Here is a 24702-nt window from a genome sequence, read left to right on the forward strand (position 1 = left end):
TACGACATTTGTAACTCGATATCTCTCTCCTCCTTCAAATGTAGCCTAAAAATATATATAGAAACTACTAAATCTGTTATCGTCATTTTTAACCTTACATGCATTTTATTTAGCAGTCTATTGATTGTTTGGAGTCTATTCGTTTGTGATTGTTTGATCTATATATCATTTATCCATTTGTAACTATCAACCGTACCGCAGTTTCTATACTTTTTTTTTTCATTTATGTAACAGCACTGTAACGAGAAAGCCTTATTCTATAAGCCTTATGGTTTCTTCTAACGTTTCCCAGCCGCTTTCGCTTTAGTTTTTCTTTTCTCTTCATATTTTTTGTAACTTGTGTGTGGTGAAATAAATAAATAAAAAAGTCATCAAATGGCTCGGACGTTTGAGTGACATGAAACAAGAAGGTAAGCACTTGATACGGATGAAGTCGTTCTACATGAATCTGGAGAGGGCCCTCTGACTGGTCAATAGAAATTTGGAACACGCAAAAACCGATAATGTTGACAATTTGATTGCGCTGCGTTTTACAACTGAACAAGAAGATTTTTTTTAATATTCTGCGCAGATCGTTCCACGAAAGAGAACAAAGTTGCCTCAAGTCGCAAGTTTTCTCATCCGGGACGAGGCATGATAGAGACCGTTTGTAAAATTCCTTACGAAAAAATGCTTGAATTACACGAGTGAAAAGAAAGTGCGTGTATGAACTAGCGTGAATTTAATGCGAAGGTCAGTGCGAACGAAACCCTCCAGCTGCTCGTGAATTCCTTGTCCATCGAATAGGATTTAAAGCACTTTTTTCAAGGAATCTATCCGAGCGGTTTCAAGAGGGACACTGAAAATGCTTGGCTGTCGTAATTTTTCAAGAATAATAGTAAACGTGATCTTACTCACCTTTACCCGACTGTGAATTTTGAGTAGCCTGAATTGCATTTCCAAATCCGAGTTCCTTACAAACCACATTGGCATCAGTCAAATCCCAGCCGTCATCACAGACCGTACCCCACCTCCCATCATAAAGAACCTCGACTCGCCCCTGATTGGGGCTCTCTCCATCAACTATTCGGACCAAGGGCTTTGCAGGCTTTGGAGGGATCAGTGATGAGACGGAACGAAGAGCTCCGCAATCACCAACGCAAGAAGAGAAATCTGAAAAACAAAATGCGGTGGAGTAGATTTATGTAACGGTATGTTAACTTTGAATGACATGACTATGAAACAAAGACCATACAGAATGATCATTAAGAACAGTCAGATCCAACTGCAAACCAAATAGTGTAAAGACGGGTCACTGGGGCATTGAGTTTCACAATGTTCCGTTGTGTGAGACAACGTAAGATGGCGTAATCAGGAAATACCAATGACACAGAATGGAGATTTCCGCAAATGAGATTGCGTGACAGACCATAGGCTGGCATGACTGATATAGGTCGTAATTTAGAGAGTACTTACTGAGGAATAATACATCTGGACAGGACGGCGTGACCAGGAAATACCGATCACGCTGAATTGAAATCTCCGCAAATGAGATTGCATGACAGACCATAAACTGGCGTGCCTAAAATAAAGGCCGTAATTTAAGAATACTCACTAAGGAATAATCCATCTGGACAAGATTGGCATTTGTTTCCAAATTCACCATTGGAACAAGTCTGGCACTTTTTATCACATGGTTTGCATAAATGCTCTTTAGTGTTGCCATAGAAACCAGGTGGGCACTTGCTTACGCAATCCGAAGAAGTGTTGGCGTAGAAGTAAGGATAATCACAACTGGTGCAGGAGTCAGGCTTGTCTTTGCACGTTTTGCACTTCACGTGACATCGTTCGCACTTCTTTCCTTGGCCCTTGTAGAAACCATCCCCACAGGACCTCACACATTTCAAAGACATATCAGGGCCTGCACACTTGACGCCTGCATCCTCTGTGTGCCTGCAGTTATGCTTTCCAATCCCACCTGTATGAAAAGATGCATGGATTTGAAGTGTTTAGCAATGACGGAGTGACTAACCCTGCTAACAGACCCACTGTCCATCTGACCGACTGACTGTTGACTCTGTTTGACTGTTTAAGCGTTTGTCTGATTGGCTGATTCACTTATTGACTGACAGACTTACTTACTACCGTCTGTCTGACTGAATTACTCACAGGACGACTGACAGAATGCTAAAAGACTGGCTGAGTCACTGACTCACTAAATTACTGTCGCCCTGTTTAACTGACTGATTGATTGACTTCTTTGGGGAATGACTGATAGAAAACACTGACTGAATGCCTCACTGCGTTACTTACTAAACAATGAATAAATGAATTAATGAATGAATGACTTCATTTTTCCACTTACAAACGAACCGACCGACAGGCTGACTGACAGACAGACAGACAGACAGACCAAACATCTAATTTGACCAACTGGTTCATCAGCTGACTAACTTAATGACTGACTGACTGACTGACTGACTGACTGACTGAATGAATGAATGAATGAATGAATGAATGAATGAATGAATGAATGAATGAATGAATGACTGACTGACTGACTGACTGACTGACTGACTGACTGACTGCCTGGTTCGCGGATGTACTGAATAAATCACTTAATGACAGACTCACCTGTGCAATTTGTCACTTTCTGACTGCATGACTAATTGAATGACAGACTAGCTGACTGACTGGCGGACTAACTTACTGTCTCAAGGATATCAGTGGATGAAAAACTGGCCCACTGACCGACTCACGGACTGAGTGACTGACTGACTGACTGACTGACTGACTGGCTGAGTTACTGACTGACGGATGGACTGAATGAATAAATATGTGAATGACAGACTGCCTGGATGACTATCTCACTGTCTGTCCGCTGGCCTGCTTAACTGGCTGACTTGGAAATAATCTCTTAATTACCAGGGTTCATAAGACAATCCTTAATGTTTCTCTCCGTTCCTTTGCATCGCAGATCATCAATCCAAATTTTGCCAGTCCCTTGTCCATATTTGGCCATGTTACGTGCCTCAAGTGCTTTCCCCAGCTTCAGCTGTCGACAAACGACGTGTGCGTCCAAAATATCAAAGGCGTCGTCGCAAACTGTTCCCCAAGTGCCCTCATGAAGGATCTCCACTCTTCCCTCGGTAGTAGAGTCAGCACCAACCAGACGAATTCCTTCGACCCCCTGCAAAGTCATCGCATCATCGGGACATGTAGCAACACATTTTGACTGGTTAAGGAATTTCTTGTCACTACACATGGTGCAGTTGTCGTCACGGCCTTCACAACCAAAGCATTCTTTATCACATGGCATACAGCGTTGCTTGACAGGATCGGGAAAAGAGCGGTCTAAGCAAAATGAAGCGCAGTTACGGGTCCCGTTTCCTGTCTCGTTGAGAAACATACCTTGTGGACAGGAAGTACAGTTTTCTGAGTTTCCAAAGCAGGTTCTGCAGTTGATGCTACATTTTCCGCAAGCTCTGGAATTTCCAGATGTTTCCAAAAAGTACCCATTGCTTGTGTTACAGGTTGGAACGCAGTCACTCAATTTGCCTGGACTGGTGCATATCACGCCTGCGTCTTCAGTGTGGTCGCAATTCTCCCTTCCCCACCCCCGAAAGGGACAGTTGATTATAGAAGTTTCATTACCTGTAAAAAAGAAAGAAATGCACGTTCAAGGATATGCTTGCCCACTACGGGCTCAATATCACACTTGGTAGTGGTGCATTCATGAAAAGGCCTCGAGACCATGGCTTGCGGGGTACATAATCACGAGAAGGGCCGCTCTTCTAATATATATGAATTTCCAAAGGGTATTATTTTGTACCATTTTGTAATGTCAAAAAGTCACGATATTTCGTCTAAACTAGCCTGACATATAGAGTATCGTATGTTTATTTTTTTCAACCAACTGTGTTTATTAAAGTGCGTGAGTTTAGATTCCTTGCACTCAGACGTGTTTTGGACTGAGACAAGACGAAATAGGGAGAGTGGTCAGACATGTATTTCTCGAAACTCCCAATAGCTTATTGCCGGGGCCTTATAAATATCTTTTCGGATTGTCGGTATTTTTAGTGCACCTTGCCCATTGTGTTCTATAAAATCATAATGATTTCAAAACCAATACAATTGACCGTTCGTTGAGAAACATGATGTACACATAATCTGTTGTTCGGGCCCGGTGCGTCATCGGACTTTCAAGAAAAGGACAACGGTGCCTAACTGATAACTTCAAAGAGTGGCCTACCCAACCGGGCCCTATATTTTGTTACCTTGACATCTGACGTCATCCATCCATATTGGGGTCGCGGTGTCCCCGCTACCAATGCCATACTTAGCACGTGACACAGCAGCGGTAGCATTTCCCATCTCCAGCATGTTACACACAACATTGGCATCTTTGATATCCCACATGTCGTCGCAAACTGTCCCGTAGCGACCAGCGTGAAAAATCTGAAAATCGTGAGAGAAAACGAGGTGATTATTTAGGGCGCACTAGCTCTTTTGGAACAATTCTGGCTATGACAGTTCAGGAATAACATAATATGCGGACTATCACTTTCCAAAAGACCGCAATTCCGTTTATTCCCAGCAACCTGAAAACCTCCCCCAAACAAACTCAATCCTTTTATTCTGAGTGAACTATATTCCTTTCATTGTGCTATCAGGGGCAGAATGAACGGGATACTATTCTGTTCACACCGAACTGAACAGAATAGGTCCCAAGCTGAGGAACATGAATATCGTCTTTTTCTTGTATTCCTCTTCTGGAATAGTCCCAAAATAAGAACGCGCCCTTAGTCTCTTTCAGCCGTTGTCCTTAGAGGATTTACCCCATAAGGCCTACAGGACAAACTAAGTCTGATAACAGAGGTAAACAGAAAGGCTATCATTTTGAATTTCTTGAGGAACGTCAACTAGCGGACAGCTTGATTTGCCTATGATCGAACATGTAGAACACTTATAAGAGATACTGAAAATCAACTGAATTGAAGTTGAGGATTAGTTAACGAAAAATTAGAATACTAGTTTAGACACTAACAAAGTTCCAACGGACTTAACCAGTTGTAAGCTACTCCTTGGTTGACTCACAGTTGAATAATGTTACTGTTGGGTATTAAGGGAATCTTCCCTGTAGTACAAGATTCCGTCTTTATGCTCAGCAAGCGAGTATTCCATGAAGGAACCAAAATCACTAATTATTATTATTTATCAAGCTTTATGAAGAAAACAGGCGGTATAACACCTCTTGTATATAAAGCCCTGAAAAGACCATCACAGGAGCTGTCAAGAGCTAGAGAGAACACGCTCTCCTTCTCTTTTAGCGTTTAATGAACTCTCGCGGACTTCCAAAACGCTAGTTAAATCTCGTTGACAGTCGTTCTTGGTTAACCCAACAAAGCTTACGTAGAACTTACGAGTTATGGAGATTTTGCCAATATAATGCCATTCTTATTTCCTTGACACTAACCTCAACGCGCCCTTCCAAGAGTGATGACCCACCCATTAGACGCACTTGTGGCTTGGAAGATGGATTGTAATCTGGTTTACAGTCTGTCACACATTTTGATCCTTTCTTGAACCTGGACTTTTCACACGATGTGCAGTTATCTGAATTCCCTTCGCAGCTTCCACAGCTCGAATCACATTTCTTGCACGTGACATCAAGGTAGTATCCAAGGCCACAGTTAGCAACGCACGTGCTGCCTTTTTTGAAATAGCCTTCGGAACAGTCAGTGCAGTTAACGGAAGCGCCGCTGCATGTGCTACACGAGATGCTACAAACAATGCACTCTTTTCCTTTAAGGTAAAAGCCAGGTGGACAATAGCCTTGGCAGATACGAATTCCCGGCCCTGTGCAGCGAAGCACAGTGTCTTCGTCCTGACCACAATTAGTTTCACCCCAAGGACGATGCCGGCATTCACTAAAGGTTTTCTCGTTCCCCACGCAGATTACATCATCAAGCCATTGTTTGCCTGTAGATAACTTCTTAATGTGACCAAGTGAAGCATCAGTGTCTGCGGTACCTAAACCGAGTTCTCTACAAACGACAGACGTTTCCCTTGCGTCCCAGCCATCGTCACACACAGTGCCCCAGATACCATTGTGAAAAACTTCTAACACACCTTCAAGATAATCGGAGCCATTGGTAAGGCGTACTTGTGGAGAAGACGCAAATGTTTCGTTTCTAGTCGGCACAGCAACCTTCGCGCCCGAACAATTTGCAACGCAAGCGCCGTCGTCATAAACGAGAGGTGGGACGCATATAGTGCATTTCGGAGCGCCATATCCATTAAAAGTGCACTGCAAGCACTCGACAGGACAGCGAAGACAAGTATAGTTCCTAGCATACTTATAAAACGAATTTCCACAATCCTGAAAACAGACGCCATTTTTCTCGTACAGGTCAGGTCCGCATCCCTGTTCGCACTTCCCTTTCTTGAGCGCTTTTGGAGGCCTACAAGAGGTACAGTTATTCCCATCGTTTCCGTCCGTGCACGTCATGCATTCAGCGGTATCGCACTTTTTACATTCCCGGCTTGGTAAACGCCCGTATTCGCCATCTGGGCATTTGTCAATGCATGTTGTTCCAGATAAAAATTTCGGCGCCTTGCACTTTGTGCATCGGTAGCTTTTCCAAGCGCATTCCGCGCACTGCCAAGAACACAAGTCACAAACATCAACATCGTTTTTGAACCATCCAGGTTTGCATTGCTTCAAACATTGATTTGTTTGAAATACACCAGGTCCTGGACCCTTACAAACAACTCCAACGTCGTTAAGGTGGTAACACCTTCTTCCTTGTCGAGTTGTTTTTGGGCAGTCAAGCAGGTTTGTCTCCCGTCCAGTGCAGTTGAGATTATTGGACCATATGGGTCCAGTTCCGCCCCCGAAAACGATGTTTTTTACCGCTTTTATAGCACCGCTGAATCCCAACTGCCGACATGCCACACTGGCCTCCCGGAAATCAAAGTTTTGGTCACAAATAGTGTTCCATGCGCCATTCACGAACACTTCCAATCGGCCCTTAAGCTCAGTGGACTGGGCTCCAGCTAGGCGAATGCTCCTCTTTTGGCCAACTTGGTTTGGGGCGCAGCTAAAAATGCACTGGCTTGCGTTTAGGTATCGATTATCCGGGCAACTTGTACAAGCCGTAGATGAGGTTCCATCTGCGCACGTTCGACATCCGGGATCGCACGGTTTGCACTGTCGATCAGACGTATCACCATAGAAACCTTTCCCACAAGTCGTTACGCACCTTTTTCCTGTCAAAAAGAGTTCCATCAAGATTAACAAATAATAATTTAAATCAGATGGAAATTTTATGTTATTTCAATATAGGGAAGTGCATGTCGCATGAAAGACCAATTACACTTGCAAACGACTCCAACATTATTGATAAGGTAAAACCTGCTACCTTGACGACGAGTTGATTTTGGGCAGTCAAGCAGATTGTCTCCCGCCCACTGCAGCTCAAATAATCGGACCATATCTGCTCACTTCCGATCTTTCAAGCAGTGCGTATATTTTTGTCGGCGTTAACAACACCGCTTAATCCCAATTTTTAGAGTGAAGGCCAACATATTCGCGGAGTAACTTTTTTAAAGAGCAATGCAGAGATCTTTGAACCATTTTAGCTCAAGTAGCCAAATTAAGCTGAAGTTAAATATGCCACACTCACACAAAAAAAAACAGCATTACCATTAACCTAACCTTTACGATACTTCGAGGAATCGCAATTAGTGCAGTCTTGCGGTGAATCCGCGCACGTGAGACAGCTGGAAGCGCATACACCACACTGTTTCTTTCCTTTCTTTTGGTAATATCCTTCCCCACAGTCGGTAACACACTCTCTGGTTGTGTCTGGCCCCGCGCACCGCACACCTGCATCTTCATAATGGCTGCAGGAGTGGTTACTCCAGCCATTGTGTGTACATCTCTCCAGTCTTATCTCGCTTCCACTGCATTTGAGCTATCGAGGTAAAACGAAAAATAAAACATGTTTCACACAGATTTTACATTCAAGGGTACAATAGTGATTTCTGGGTCATAGCTCATCTAAAAAGTATTACTACCCCATCTTTACAATCGCCTGTTAGACCATACAAAAGCATTTGCTAGCCGCTTTTTTACTCTAATAATTTTACACTAATCATTTATGCATCAGATAAGAAAGTAAGAATATAGACTACTGTGTTTCCTTCTAGAGTCAGCCGACATACTCTTCAAGATATGTTGAGTATAAAATAACGCGGGTTGAACAGCGCCACGTTAAATGCTAAAATACATTGTTTTTTCACTGACGATTCACAATTTACTTGACTCTAATTTTGCCTTCCTTTCAGGTTGCCGAAACGTCAGTCAATGTCACCCAAAACACCCCTTCTCAGGAGTACACTCACCCGGATGATCATAGTCCACCTACTTGTGACACACGTATTAATTCGCATTGGATTCGATTTTGCTTTACTGTGCTCTGTGATTGGTCAACGAAACTTGACAATGCAAACAAACCCAAACCAATCGTGACTTGCTCTCAGGAGTTTTCCCGCGCTTCCCACCGTCTACTCGTATTTGCTTCGAGTTCCGATTGGTTCATTGTATAGTTCATGTTTGTCCTGATCGTATGATTGGTTACGGAGTGATTTCCTACGTTAAGGTTTTACGAAACTTGAATGAGAGCCGCTCTACACGCGGTATGTATTCTAACCGCATTCTGAGCTCATTTGCACTATGTACATATCACTTACTCAAACCGAACAGTCACCTGTCAGAACAGGTAGACAAAATTAAAAAATAAAGGCGCTCTCGTTCAATTTAAGCCTTGGCGTGTTCTTGACATTTCTTAGAAAGAAAGTGCGTAAAAAATTAATGCCTAGACTTGTTGGCATCGTGATTTCTTTCGTCGTTTCGTCGTCAATTTGTCCGCCGTTTATCAAAATAGGGGGTAAAAGAAAACACCAAGGAATTTATCATTTAGACATCGTTCAACGTTGCTGAGCGACAACTAACTGTTTGCCACTCGTCTTATGGCACAACGGCAGAACAAAGCTGCAACGTCAAGTTAAAACATATACACTGTTTAAAATCCTTCAGCTTTGAAGTAGTATAAACTCAGTTTGTCGTCAACAAAATAATCACCATAGAGAGCCAGATGGGCTGCGAATCTTTTCCTCTCCCCAGTCTCCCAAAACCCACGGCCTCTCGGGCGTCTCCTAGCAACAGCTCTCGACATACAACTCTGGCATCGTTGATGTCCCAGGAATCGTCACAAACTGTACCCCAGAGTCCGTCGTGATTAATTTCCACGCGGCCCTCAAAATGGCTGTTTCCGCCTACCAGTCTGATCTGAGTCACCGGAGGTCCTTTTGTTAGCCCACTGCCACAAGTTTGAACGCAAGATGTGCCTGTTAAAAATATTACAACTTATCAATAAAGATTTGTTAATACATAAAAACCGGCTCCGGCCAATTTCCCCCCTTGGAGTCACGGAAATAAGTCAAGACATAAAAAAGAATTGAACGACGTGTGGTTGTCGCCATGACCGGCACCGTCATTGAGTTATGTTCCAACTAAACCCTTCGAAAACTTGTCAAGCAGTTATCTCGACAAGTTCCTTCTGGTTTTTATTTAGACCTCCTTGGTAATGGTGTCATGACGGCACCGCAACGTCGATGAATTTTGACTGGATCTGTTTCCTAGAACTTTGTGGGACTTGTCAACTGAAGCATTCCAACAGATCAAACTGTATTCCTACCGTCGCGCGTGACTCGCTCACCTCAGCTCCCCTACTGAAACACCAAACAATAACGCCTGTTCCACAGGCTATGCTAACCAGTCACCAAAAACAACAACAAAAAGAGATCCCGGAATACGGTATTTTAGACAACGAAACGAACGTTGGACTCGTCTTGACTCGTGTGCCTGAGCCGGAAGTTTTGGGTAACCAGGCTTGAGTAGATAAGGTAATTTCGCCACCGTAGAGAGACTCGAGTCCAAATGAAATAACCTTTTCAACTCCGTTGATACAACTAAACATTCTTTTCTACTCGCACCCTAACCCTCTGATCTATTTGTTAAATTACACTGGTTTGTGGAAAGGGCGTACATGTTATAGGCTTAGTATAAAACTTGCACATCCGGGTAATCTGCTCCTGGTCCGTGAATGTTTCCAATGTTTGTAAACGATTTTGTTAATGGTCATGAGCTGTACAAAAAGCGTGAAAACGGCCGTACCAATTTCAATGGATCATGTCCCCTCATCACTTTTCTCTTGATTACGCTTTTAGAACTAAAATGTCTAAGTTCTCCCTTCATTGCTATTGCCCATGTTATTTTGCCATCGCATCGCATTGCACTTTTTTTTTACCTTCAAGATAGAATGGAGGATTACAACTCGAACACTTGTCGTTTTTGTCGCCATTGATACAAGTCTTGCAATTAGAAGAACATTTCTGGCAAGTGCCCTCTTGTGTGTTTCCATAGAAACCTGACCCACAGTCAGGCACACAGTATAAGTTGGCCTTCAAGAATCTTCCCTTGGGGCACAGCGAACTGCGGGTGGCTGAAAAACAAAACAATTATTGATCAAGTAAATTAAAATTTCTTTACAATAACAAGTTTACTCGGCGTACTCAGAGCCCCAGGATCCTCCCTCAGCGGTTGGTTGTCCTGGCAGCCCCCACCCCAATGACACCCCAATCTCGTACCCAGAGTCCTCAGGCTCTTTGGCCAGCGGTTGGACACCAGGAGAGACTTTGAGGAATTCGAATTTTTTTTTTTATTTATTTTCGGCCCAGTATTTGCTTGCACCATTTTACCGCAGAAATCCTGCGGTAATAAAATTTGAATTCCCCAGAGTCTCTCCTAGCGACCAACCGTTGGCCAAAGAGCCTAAGGACTCTGGGTACGAGATTGCCCACCATGCACCTTCCCCTACACCTACTGATCGAGATCTGGGATCTGGGCACAAGAGTAACAGGTTATTACAGTGATCCTATGTGAAAATATGGCTGATTCCCTTAGTATGAATATTCCCTGCTCTCTTTGTTTCACAAGGGATTAGGTTGTGTAGCTGGCAGGATGTTGGGCGAACAAGCAGCTAGGTCGCAAGGGGAATCGGCCATTTGAAAACCCACATTTTCGCGGCCCCACCACCAAAGTTTTTATGTTTGCCCGCAGACTATACTACCAGCTACGCAGGCTAACAAAGGATTTGTCACTTCCAGCTCCTTTTATCCCTTCACCCATCTCGTGCTTTGCATTATTAGAATCCAGTGCTCCATGATTCCTTCTTGAAAGAATCCAGATGACTGGGAATAACAATCAGCGTTTCATGCCATAATTATTCCACGATTTAATAAAAATGTTTCAAGATTTTTGTAAAGTGAAGTATGTGGAAATCGAGACTGGTTGACTTTGCGTGTCTGTGAATGCGTGACAAACCGATTCCTTTAATCTGACGCACGCGCAGACGATTGACCGCGGTAAACTGAGCCGAAAGGAAAGCGAGTCACTGGGATACCAGGAACCGAACTTCACTATGATGAGAGTTATTAACCAAGTAAAAGTCGCAACCCAAAATAATAACGCTGATTAACAAAATTCAGTTCGTTGTACGGGAATAAACACTGTTATAAACTAAAATGAGCTTGTTTGAATACATTTATTTTGATTTTATCCGCTCTTTGATCAAGCGTCTCTGGGAAGCGTGACGGTTTCAATGAATGTGCATGCTTCTATTAAACAATACTTAATTTGACTTTCATTACGGGTCATTAGCATTTCGAACATCATCACTGATGATTATTAATTACAAATGAGTGACAACTTATTAAGGAGTTCATTTCATCCTTGTACAATTGGCATTCTCCTCGATATTAGGTTTAGACTCCCTAAGTGATTATGAAGTGATATGACTGAGGACCACGAACACTTCAGCCACTTATGTCAGTTTCGTTTTGCATTAATTACTGAATACTCAATGAACTCGAAATACAAACAGGTCTTGTGTTTTAAGTAGCTTTTACAATACTTCCAAACTAACTGCTTACTTTGTGCAAACAAAAACTTCAAGACTAACAAATAATCTTCCATTTTCTAGAACAGCCTTTTATGTCTTGGCATGATCAGTAGCGTCGTCTCGTTTGTTGCAAATAATTCAATCAAGTTTCGCATGACTGGGCAGGCTGAACTTGTTGTAGTTGATGCTTATTTTAACTAAGAATAGAATCCTCTCGCATTAGCATCTATCGATATGACTTGAATCGTGCTTCGTGTTTGTATATACAGCTCCTGAATTGCCCATCCCTTAATATACGTTAAGGAAACACTGGGTGCATTTAGAGCATTCGTGTTAGACAAAACAACGTGAGCAGTGACCCCCGATCTTCACGGAAAATTCATTCAGTGATGGCGTGCACAGAAAATGGCTGAGTTCTCGCACACTTCTTACCTGGTTCGCTTGCAGAAGTCAGATGAACTAAGCAGAGCCATAGCACTCCACAAACAAAGACCAGGAGCTTTGGTTCTGAAGGCATTTTCCTGCTGCCTAGCTTGTGCTCTCGGCTTTACACTGTGATCGCCAGCGAAGTCACTGAACTGCTGAATAATAACATGCGTCTGTCACTAACCACTTAATTGTCATAGGGGGTACCTACAGGGCTTCGATATGCACACGATGGGCTCTCCTTATTCGGCCGTCCGGCTGAATAGGAACAACAGCATAGGAATGTCCGGTGGGTCAATCAGTATCAGTGGTGGGTCAAAACTAATAGAGACAAAAATGCTTTAACGATTGTATTGTGTTGTACACTAAACTTTGGCCATGCTTTTAAGGGGGTGATGGGGAGAGGGGAGGGGGTGAAACAGCCTTATATAATTTGACTCCACACACACAATCCTCCTCATGGCATCAGTCGCTTTGTCTGCAAAACCAATTGTTGTGACCCTTATCAAGGCACTGAAAATTTGGTCTTTTATTTTCCCATTAGTCCAAGAATTCTTAACCTTCATCAGTCAGAGGAAACGAAATGCAGGATGGTTCTGATAATTAAAACATGGACATGCGTACGAGGAGCGATTTACCTGCAATGATTTCCAATGCAACAAAATTATCCCAGAACATCACCTTATGGTGTTATGTGTATTGGATAGTATGAAATGGTTCGACTAGATAGCTTTAGGGGCGGTAGACTTGCTAACACATGAAGTCGAGCTTAGAGAGCGCGAAGCGCGATCGTCAGAGCTCGAGCGAGCGAGCGAGCGCTCGGTCGCTCGCGCCAGGTCTATTCAATGAGAAGCGAGCGAGCGACTTTGAGAAAGTCTATAGGGGCGGTTACCATTGAGCCATTGTAGATAGCTCGACAGTCGCTTTCTTGGTAACGGAGAACTAGCCGCGGGAAGACCTGGGGAGAGGAAGGAGTCTCAAAAAAGAGGACAAGACCAGAAAGGAGAAAGGCTACTAATTAGGGATTTTGAAGTTTGATGGATGATGCAACCTGAACATACCTGTTACAGTCTCTTTCGATCTTCTCTCGCCTCTCCCCAATGCGGTTCTCCACCCTCCCTGATTCGTTTGTTCGCGTGATGACCTCGACCTTTCTATTATCAATAGGAAATTGCGTTGACCACGGTTAAGCATAAGCATAAGCATAAGCCGTTAAAGATAAGAGAGAGAAATTTGAGAGCTCAAAGATGATAAGATTTTTGTGAGTCTGTGAGTTTACTAAATCCTGATTTCAGGATTTACTAAAAACGTTTACATGGTATAGAGTCTCAGTTTTTAAAGTGAAGTGTGTGGAGACTGGTCTGCACTATGTGTGCTTGTTTCTGTTTGGTTCCTGAAACTTTTTTTTAAGTATATCTTAAAACGATTTAGTAAACTCACAGGTTCACAAAAACACTTATCAAACTTTGATCTTTTAAAGTAAAAACCTTAGCTATTAGCGGACTGTTTTCATTTTGTACGTTTAGCCGATGGTCCCAGCCTCATCCCAACAAGTAAACATGAAGGCTTGATGTTTTGTAGTGGATGACTTAGCATATATATCTTTGCTACATGTCTTTGTTATAATCCCTCCCAACATCTTCTGTTCAGGACTCTTCCTGATTATGATTGCTCTGAAATGCTATGATCCTACACCTCTCCAACTATAGTCAGTCGCATGGTCCCACATCTCTGCAGCCCCTTGATTTCATATTTAACTACATATGGCAAAATTCTAACTCGTCCTAACATTAGTAGAGAAAAAAGACTATAAAAAATCTAATCGACTTTCAAGTTCATTCAGGTGAAAACTTAAAAATAGTGGATAGAAGACCTACATATTCCCTTGCAGCAAAATTTTGGAGCATGCGAACTATTCATTCGGAAGAAGCAAAATGTAAAATGACCAAACGAAGGGAATTTAAGATAAGAACAAAAAAATGAAATAGAATACAAATAAAAGTGAAAAATCCCCGTTGGGCTGATTCTCGTTACAACGTTACGTCCGTCAGTACTCGTTACGCGTTTTATAAACGACCGTCGTTTTGCACCGTACGGATTCACTCAGTTTCAGAGGGTTCCTTTGTCAGGTATCAGACCACTTCAGCTCAACTTACAATCAAGCTTAGACAGTGTAGGTCGCTTTTTCTCACGCACTCATTACTCAGGCCGTGAGGCACCGAGTTAAGTTCTGGGTCGCGCTCTTTTTTATTTGTATTTTTTTTTGTGTGTGTGTCGCGATTTTCCAAGGACTTGACAAAACGACGTGTCAAATGTTAGAAGGCGGATGCAAGACGAGGGTTCTGGAGCTGTTACAACAAAAAAGATGAAGCACTGACTCGAAAACGAAGACCGAAGCACGAAGCACCCCGAAACTCAAAAACGAAGCACCCAAGGTCGAAAACGAAGCACTCTAGGTCGAAAACGAAGCACTCTAAAACTCGAAAACGAAGCACTCTAGGTCGAAAACAAAGCACTCAGTTTTTAAGGCCGATTAAGGGTTTTGTTTTGTTTTATTCGGGCTCGAAATTTAGTCACGAATCAAGCACGATAACGGATAGAGTGCTGTGCAAAAGAATTCAACTGCGAGTTGTTGAAAATCAGTGACCGATCCGCAGCCCCGGACTGAATTAAAAGTAACACTTCAAAGTGGCATTTCCTGTTTTCGATGTGAATAAAGCAAGTCAAGCTTTACCTTTTGTTGATATTTTTCTTCTATAAAAGCTTTTTAGTTCTTTAACAACAATCTATCTATCTAATCAACATAAATTTGTTTTTTCGCCTCCGTTGAAGTGATTGTAATTGATTGAAAATACTGGGGTGCCTCGTTTTCGACCTAGAGTGCTTCGTTTTCGAGTTTTAGGGTGCCTCGTTTTCGACCTTGACGTAAGCACATGGTCTGAAATGCAATGAAATGTTAGTTCTTTTTCGGAACCTTGATTCTCGCTTCGGACAAATGTCTGGATTTAATTTGAGTATAGGGAGATCGATATATTAAAGGAAAGGGGTTTTGGGGGGCAACGGAGGAAGAATTTCCCTCGGGGCTCGTAAAATTAAAATTTCCAATAAAAAATTAGAAAAAAATTAGAAAAAATTCCTTATCGATAGAAAGATCCTCGCAGTTAGTACGCAACTTAAGCAGTTGGGAAAAGAAAGCCTGAAAAAAATTCAGGCTTGAAAGGCATTCGAACCCATTACCTGGACCAGTTGCGTACTAACTGCGAGGATCTTTCTTCTATTTGATCTGTCATCCGCAGTTTAAAATATATGTTTCATATATTTACAGTCAATAAATTCTTTATTCATTATTTTTCAGCCAAAAGTGCTGGACTTGTTACCCATACGACAAGGAACATTTTCGCGGTTATCTAGCTGCTAGGCATTTCCTTATATATAACATATATCAGTCAGAGTGAAGTATAATTAATCGTAATATACAGTGTATAAGAATTTGAAAATTTTTGAAAATAGCGGGAAATGTGAAATTAAGGTTGCTATTGTTGTCGCTTTGATCGTGAGCCAGTTACGCAGCATTTAGTCAAATATGGCCCGACTTTAAGCTGCTCTCAGCTTCTTGTTATTTGCAATATCAGCGAAACACCTAATGCTTTGACAAAAACATCGAACGGCTCCATTTTAGTGACACAAAAGTAAATCAAATTGAGAAACACTCGCCAAATCCACAAAGAAGTGCCAAAGGAGAAAACTCCGCTTCTTCAAAAAGTGGACGAAACTGCAAAATGAAATGCACGTGTAGGAGCCAATGTCAGCTTAGCCTGCGAACAGCAGACGTATCTCCGATCGTCGCTTCTGAAAGCGAAGCAAAATTGGGGGGGGGGGGGGGGGGAATCACCATCCTGCGGGTAAAATCAAATCCCTAATATACGAAAGCCGAGCCGTCGGTGACTTTCGACTTTCGACTTCCGACTTCCGACTTCCGACTTCCGGCTTCCGACTTCCGACTTCCGACTTCCGACTTCCGACTTCCGACTTCGGGCTTGGGATTTCCGACTTCCGACTTCCGACTTTAATATCTGCTGGATGCGAGCTAGGCCACAAAAGAATGGAGGTACGTTCCAAGAACACCATATCTATTGAAGCCGCAAAGCAAGAGAGCTGAAACAACTGAAGTCCCTTCTCGGCTTTCGTTCAAAATAGTGTGCTGCGAGCGAAGCCGGAGCAGCAATAATTCAATGATTAATCATTATGGCTCCTGTCTCGACTTCTTAGGAGTCTCTCAGGACATCTTTGGCTGTTGCGCAGGCTCTAAGATGTGGGTGGGGGGCGGGTTTGAAAGGAGACTCTTCGTTATATGTTACATGTAGCGTGATGATCTCCGCTGACTGTCGTTATCATTGTCACAATCACAAAAATATGGACGGTTTTTCTGTTGGGTCTTGTCCTTGCGGATTCCCTTTTCGTTAAGATGGGATCGAGATTCACTATATGTTTCGCAATTTTTTGCTTTCAAATTCTCGTCGAGTTCTCCACGCTATGAGCGACAAAGCACAGGCTAAAAGGGCTCTACGTGTCGCTACGTTCAACATATTAGCACCATGTTACAACTGGATAAGGTGAGCTATTCCTTCGCCAGTGCATTTTTGCTTCTAATACACAAAGCTTTAGCTATCCTGTTAGCTAATTTACCGTGATTAAAGCTTATATGAAAGGTCAAATAGATGGCGATTTCTTTGGTTCTCTGAGCGAATATTAATGTCTCAAGACAACAGGCTCGATCATATCATCCTCGGTACGCGTACGTACAAACCTGCCAAACTCACAAGTGACGTAAAACAAAGCAAACACTTGAACAATAGTGTGTGAGGCAACAAAAGGCAGAAGACAAAGAAAAAATGTCACACGATTTTACACTAAGTAGGGTCTAAGTATTGTTGGAACAGCAAGTGGGTAAAGGAGTGTATTCCCCCCCCCCCTCCCCCCTAACCAGTTTAATCTACTAAAAAAGTTCCTTGTTTTTATAATAGAGCTTGAGCAATTTTGCGAACTCAATTAGCACAATACCCTTTGGGTGTGTATTTGGCGGGAGGAGGGGGGGGGGGGGTCCTGACAAATCTGGATCAGATTTTCCTCAGTTCACACTACCTTTTCTTCCCACTACTCACCTCTCTCCCAATCCCCTGGCAAGATTGTAAAACCTAGTTGTCATATGTCGGGAAAATCCTAGATGATTGAGGATTTCACTGTTTCCCAACCGTCCCAGATTTTTGCCGCGATATCGGGAAATTGCCAGACGTCTGTTCCATTTGAGAAACACTCTCGATTTTCCAGAGATTTGTGACCATCCCAGACAATCAGGGATGTCTATGTTTTCCAGTTTTCATTATTTAGGAAAGTCTGGGAGTGAAATCCCCCGATCATCTGGGATTTTCTCGACATATGAAAACTAGGCTTAAGTTGAATTTCCATTCTATGCAAGCCATATTCAGGTACATTTTCAAGATGGACAATAATAGTGTATTAAAAAAAACCTTTTCCTTTGGGGAATTGAATATAGAAAGGAGGCATTCCCAGTGAATGAGGAAGAGGAATACCGAAAAAAACATGGCTTTTTAAATATCGAAAGAGCAAACAAGACTTAAATTAGTTCTAGTGGCAAGAACAGCTGATTAACAACAGGATTGGAGAGGCATGTTTGGGTCTCTAAAAGTGAACACATGGTCTCCTTGAGCTATGGCTGGAGGGTGATGATGATGATGATGATGCAGCATCACCATTCTTTTCCAAGTTAAATTTATCATTGTGATAATGATATTTGTAAAAATGTGTGGTTCCAGAATGTATCTATACCTCCCCCACGGGAGGTTTTTTGGTTTAAATCCCCCCTTCCCCCCAGGAATTTCCAGTTTTGCTTCATACTTTCCTTTAAAAAGTTTGGCTTTTGAGACCCCCCTCCCCCTCAGAATTTCCAATGACCTTCCTTGGGGTGGGTATGGATATTTTCTGGAACCGCACAATGCGTTGGGTAGGTCAAAAAGAACAAAGAAGTCCTCAAAATGTGTCATAGATTGTAAAAGTAAGTGAGCTAATCACAATGCTCATCTTTAAAACAACGAGAAATTGCAATTATTAAAGTGATTTTTTAACATCTTTACATTGGTAAATGAAAATCCAAAATTTTATGATTTACTGCAGAACAATGTCTTATAAGTCACTGCAAATTCCATTTACTGTGGTTTTTGTACAGCATCTAATGTGTCATCTTATTTTTCAGTGGATGGTGGGGCCGGTGTGAAAGTTCGAAGCCCAGTCTTTACTTGCCCAGATTCCGTGCCATCATAGACCTTATAACCAGTCAGACACCCAGTGTTGACATTGTGTGTCTTCAAGAATTTTGGTTCCGCGATGATGTTATGGAACTGTTTGACTCACAGCTTGATAAACAGTAAGCACAATTTGATTTCTTCCCACTCAATGTACATTGTATATAGAATTAAGGTAATTATTTTATTGCCATGATTTGTAACTAGACTGGCCATTACGTTATTATTTCCCATTACTAATCCTGTATTTGTACCCAAATTTTTGATCCCAAATCCCAAAAGCCTGAAAAACGTGATCCTGAATCCACAAATATAGCACAGCCTCATCACCGATCCCTAAAAAAGCTTGCTAATGATGATTCCATGGTTTGTTAAATCCCACGTATCATGGCTGTGATCTCTGATCCCACTGCGACCTTGAGTCATATACAAAAACATTTTTTTCTTTTCTGTTCTGCCTGTCTCCGACTGTGGCTATTGCCTTATATCACTTGCTCCTCCATATATATCGGGCTAGGGGAGGGGGTACTCCCAATATAAGCTATATAGGTTTGTGCGGGAACAAAGGGTATGGTTTTTCTGAGCCATTTTGGCCTGAAATAGGGTATAGATTTTAGGTCTGAAGACAGTTTTGGATTTTACAGAAATGGGTATGGATTCTAGAGATCAAATCTGAAAATGGATATGAAATTTAGTAGTTAGATCTGAAAAAGAGTACCACAGAATGGTCAGGGTGTTACCAGTCATGACATCCTTTTAGATTCTTCAGCTTAGGTCACCTGCAGTCAGCAGTCAGCTTCAATCCACTACTTTTTTTCATCTTTCATCACTGATTCACACTGGACTTGTATAACATATATATTTAGCCAAGCCTAAAAGCGGAGCTCCAATTTTTTTCATAGCATTTATAGAAATCTGCTTAGCGTATGAACGTAATAACGTTGCCACTTCCTCATTCTTTCTGCACTTATATATATTTTTAGTGCATATGCAGCAAAAACTGTCCATCAACAATAACAATAAACGACTAAGTAGCTGTGTAAAGCTTGAAACACGTAGCACAATAAATCATCGATTTTTGCCTGGAAGAAATTATTTTACTTTACAAATGATCTGTATAAACGGCCGTCGGAATTACGTAAACATGGTATTTTTTGCGAGAGCAAGTTATTAAAATAGCTCCCGGGGAAAATTGTTTGGAAATTCAAAACTCTGTCCATTCTGCTCCTAATTATTAATAACTCTAGTCTCTCAATAAACGTTAACAAAAGGAGAATACAGAAAAATACTCTTTGGTGTTTGGAAGAATTATTTAAGAACTTTGAAACTTGTGTGTGTTTACAATAACATGAGAGCCGTGCGGTGCATATGAAAAACACGGCCACGAAATATATTTTTCAAAAATTAACTTCTCCTCGAGTATTAGTGATATCGAAAGCGATTAAAGTGTCTATGTAAAGCTATTTTAGAGTTCTGAAAGTTGCCATAACTGATCACACACAGGTGATATAGACAAATGTGAGGCTTCTTTAAACTTACTTTTCCGGCCGGTCTGCTCGAACTTGCTATCTATCGCTCGCTTTCACGTTGAACTTTGCTTAATCGTCCCCGCTTTTCTGATTTCTTTTACTCTCTCTTTCTCTTCTTTCCACATCTGTCAACATATCCAACGAAAACATAATATATATATATATATTTAGCCAAGCCTAAAAGCGGGGCTCCAATTTTTTTCATAGCATTTATAGAAATCTGCGTAGCGTATGAACGTAATAACGTTACCACTTCCTCATTCTTTCTGCAGTTATATATATTTAGAATAACAAAAACAATTAATGTAATACAGAGGGCAAAATTCCATACTCCTGATAGGTCGAGCGGCGAAAATACTCGCTCCAGATTGGCTGAGCACGCCAGTTCTACATTTCATTGGTTTCTCCATTTTGTGTCCAAAAATAACGAGTTCTTTCAAGTTCTTTGGAGTTCGACTGTTTAAGCCGAGTTGTTTGTACCACAAATACATGGAAATCAAGTGCTGCAGCTAGAAAGAAAATTCCTAAACGTTAAGTTTTCGTGTCTTACAAGAAACAGCAAAATATCATTTGCGTCAAAGCTAAAAACTTGGATCGGGATTGGCATTTGTTTAGCTGAGAAACTGAAATCAGTCATGGCGAACAAGTGCTTTCACCTCGCTACTTCTTCTTGCAACGAATAATAACCGAGCATAACAGTGTCCTTTTGATGGGAAGAAGGAGCAGGTCAAATTCAGTGGAAGAAATTACTCCGTAAGTTCCTTCTTTAGATCCACCGTTTGCTATTTTCATCGATCTATTTTCGCGGATTTTCAAGCGGTAGGAAGCTTCACAGCGCAGGTGAACAATAAATTTATGCCTGACATTAAGTTTTATCGTTGTTAGTTTACTCCTGAATTAAACTTATATTCTCTCTTCATTGCATATGTAAAATTTACAACTCAGTCAATATTGCTCCTACTGAAATCCAAATAAACGCCAAGAAAAGGAGAACACGGGGAAATCACTCTTGGTTGCTTGGCACAGATCTTTAGCCGGTGTGTTTACAACTGAATGAGAACCGTGCGGTGCGAACGAAACTGCCCCGAAACAAAATGTTCAAAAATTAGTTTCTCTACGAATATTTATCCTATCGAAGCGATTGAAGTATATTTGTAAAGCTTGAAACACGTAAAATAAAGAAAAAAACATTGATTGTTGCTCAGAAACGCATTAGACTAGTAAACAGCGAGCAAGTGGCCTAAATTGGTAGGAGTTGCGTTCAAGTTAACAGAGAAAGAAAAATTCACCGTCGTTTGCTCATGTTCTCCACAAATTCCTTAAATTAGGTCGTTTCACGTTGCTGTTTTGCGGAGGACTGCAAAGAAATGTATCAAAATTTAATTGCGATGTGATTGTTTTTGTTCAAATGTTGTTGCTACCGTCGTCGTTGCTTAACAGGGTTCCCAGACTTATTTAGCGCTCGGATAAAAATGTTTGAAAAATCATAACTCAGTCAATATCGCTCCTACTAAAATAATTCTGGACCTTAGAAAAACGCTTGGTTGTAGAGCGAAATATCAGAGCGTTTTTAAAAAAACTTGTTCGTGTTTATACAGTCCAAGCGCATGAAGGCAGAGCGGCGCAAATGCAAATGCATGCGCAAGGCTCAAAAATAGGCAGTCTCAGACTGCATGTGTCTACTGCAGCACTGGTGTAGAAATGTGATATAAAAGAATTGAAGAAAAGGGAAATAAGACTGAAAAGAAAACGAAGAGGGAGGAGTGGAAATAGGATAGAGATAAAAAAAATGGTTGTAAAAATGTTGCACAGAATACTGGTGAGAAGAGATTAAGCTGGTATTGTTTACCACAAACATTTTGTTTGAAGAGAACTGTAACTTTATTCTAACATAAACAATATATTATATAATCTTACAACGTGAACCACAACTTTGTACTGAAAGCAATGCAGCAGAGTTCTAAACATAAAGTACTGAAAGCAAAGTTCTAATCTGAAACGTAGGCATAAAATGCAACAGAAACTATTAATTAATCTATACTGAACTTATGAATAGCAAGTATCATTCTTTGACTCCTGTCGTGTTTCCATAGTTTTCGCATAAATTAACTTTTTCCTAGAGCGGTTAAAAACAAATGTTTTCTGACGTGAAATAATATGGTTACCTATTAATCATTTGCCGAAAAACACACTTGAACGCAAAAATTGCTAAAAATTCACGGCGTGTTGATGAAGACCTTTGGCATATCAAATTTCAACCCGCTTATGCAAATTGTCCTTGATTGCGCATCTAGCATCTGTCGCTTCTCAAACGCATATATGAATTGACAAAGACACAAAAATCAACAAAAAGCTTTTCCAACAAAACATTTTATTGAAATAAACGATGCATTTGTTATTAGAGGCAAAAAACTTTCAGTTTTTTTTTTTGCGTGCGTGCAAACACGCATGTAAAATTTGAAGACACTCCGTGTTTGTTCAAAGCGATCACTCGCAGTAAATTCGGGTACGTTTGCGATGAAAATTACAGAAGTTACAGAATTCTGGTTCAAATCATCACTTACAGTCAACCCAGGTCACGCGTGAACGATATTTTTTAAATTTGAACGGAGTTTTGAAATTTACATGTCAGTTTTGAAAATCGCAAACGAGATTTCAGAGTTCCCGTATAAATTTCCCTAGCTTATTGACGGTATAAAGCTATGAATTTTTTTTTACATTGCAAAATTGAATGTTTCAAGAATAACAATTGTTTCCTAAGTATTTTGAATCTTTTTTTCAGTTAATGCGTCTTTTTCAGAACGATTTCCAGCGAAATGCCCAACATTCCATTCACACGTCGGACATTACAAAGAGAACTTCGAATGTTCATTTCATTCTTGGAAATACTGTTCACGCGTGACCTGGGTTGACTGTAAACTATTAGTAAAAAGCAAATCAATATCGGAAAACATCATTTACCGTATTGTCGCCATTGTCCTGATCCGGAAATACAATCACTTAGATCTCGGTCAGTCGAGGATTAGCGTCGGTTCCATTTGGGATTCCTGTGGCATTTACACTCTTTCACTCAACCCGATGACATACCGTAGTGTCTACGCTTCAGTCTAGAAGCCGTAGACACAAAAACAAAATGTTCAAAAAACAATTTCTCTGCGAATATTGGTGGTATCACGGGTAAAATGCGTAAAGCTTGAAGCACATAACCTAAAGAAAAAATATCGATTGTTGCCTGGAAGAAAGCATTTTCGTTTTCAAATGATTTGTAAACGACCGTCGAATTACACGTCATGATAATATTTTTGGTGTACTGAGCAACTGAGCGACCCGGGGAAAATGTTTGGAAATTCAAAACTGTGTCAATTCTGCTCCTGTAGCAATAATTCTAGTCTCTATATAAACGTTAACGAATGGAAAATATTGGAAAATAGTCTTTGGTGTTTGGTAGAATTATTTTAGAGCTTTTAAACTTGCGTGCGAACACATGAGAGCCGTGTGGTGCCATGAAAACATCAAGACCACGAAAAAATATTTTTCAAAACTGATTTATAATTTCTACACAAATATCGATGGTATCGAGAATTTACAGTGCGTCGCACTGTAATTGACGATTGAAGCATCTGTCAGTAAAGCCTTACATAAAGAAAAATTATCTATTGTTGCCTGGAAGAAAGCATTTTCGTTTACAAATGACCTGTAAACGGCCGCCGAATCACGTAAACATGATATTTTCTGCGAGTCAGCAACGTAGCTCCCGGGGAAAAATGTTTGGAAATTCAAAACTGTGTCAATTCTGCTCCTAAAGTAATAGTTGTAGTATCTAAATAAACGTTAACAAATGGAGAATACGGGAAAATAGTCTTTGGCTTTTGGTTCAATTATTTCAGAGCTTTTATAAACACGGAGCGATCCTATAAAAGGGAAGGACACGCCCCCTTTGAAGCGCTTTGTTGGCTTCCAAACGGATCAGTATAATATATTAATGGTGGATGACGTCGGTAACGGTCGAGGAAAAAAGAGAGAAGAACTATCGTTTGTAAAATCGAAGAGGGAATCGATTTATCAATAAAAATAAGCTAAACGCTAGCCATATATCTTGTAAGACACCAGAAATTAGCGAGATTAACGATAATAACGGAAATAATCAAGTTTCGTTGCCGCAATCGAAAAATTATACGAAACTTACCTCGAAATTCGAAATCCTTCTACCAAATACACAGTACAAAGACCGAAACCATTATAAACTGAAGCCTGCGACGAACTGGACATCTGTATCCCTCCATCTTAACATGCTGATAACCAAAACGAGTCTGTGTTGTTCGCCAAAACTGGCAGGATTTTCAAAATTTAGCAGATGTTTTCCGCTAAACGGCCGCTCGAGTCGTCATGTCAGGTTCAAGTTCACAGGAAACTTTTCAA

General features: G+C 41.1%; 2 protein-coding genes across 4 annotated transcripts in view; one reads left to right on the forward strand and one right to left on the reverse strand.

The window, feature by feature from the left end:
- Positions 1–20479, reverse strand: part of LOC146468278 (scavenger receptor cysteine-rich domain-containing protein DMBT1-like) — a 28064-nt gene extending 7585 nt beyond the window's left edge. The window contains exons 1-11 of one of the 3 annotated variants that reach the window (XM_085124946.1): positions 20294–20479; positions 13496–13584; positions 12441–12589; positions 10356–10550; positions 9128–9393; positions 7700–7958; positions 5456–7251; positions 4257–4437; positions 2905–3633; positions 1595–1957; positions 898–1152 (exon numbers count right to left, since the gene is read on the reverse strand). In XM_085124946.1, coding sequence (XP_084981072.1) covers positions 898–1152; positions 1595–1957; positions 2905–3633; positions 4257–4437; positions 5456–7251; positions 7700–7958; positions 9128–9393; positions 10356–10550; positions 12441–12525 — 4129 coding nt within the window. In that variant the 5' untranslated portion in view covers positions 12526–12589; positions 13496–13584; positions 20294–20479. Of the gene's footprint in view, positions 1–897; positions 1153–1594; positions 1958–2904; positions 3634–4256; positions 4438–5455; positions 7252–7699; positions 7959–9127; positions 9394–10355; positions 10551–12440; positions 12590–13495; positions 13587–20293 lie in introns of those variants that run through there. The other 2 variants (XM_085124947.1, XM_085124948.1) reach the window with 2 other exon arrangements.
- Positions 16758–24702, forward strand: part of LOC146468279 (uncharacterized) — a 34336-nt gene continuing 26391 nt past the window's right edge. Inside the window, exons 1-2 of the mRNA XM_085124954.1 lie at positions 16758–17047; positions 18706–18876. Coding sequence (XP_084981080.1) covers positions 16920–17047; positions 18706–18876 — 299 coding nt within the window. The 5' untranslated portion in view covers positions 16758–16919. The remainder of the gene's footprint in view (positions 17048–18705; positions 18877–24702) is intronic.

The sequence above is a fragment of the Pavona decussata genome, unplaced genomic scaffold (assembly GCF_977016875.1).
Source record: "Pavona decussata unplaced genomic scaffold, jaPavDecu1.1 SCAFFOLD_133, whole genome shotgun sequence".
Classification (NCBI taxonomy): Eukaryota; Metazoa; Cnidaria; class Anthozoa; order Scleractinia; family Agariciidae; genus Pavona; species Pavona decussata.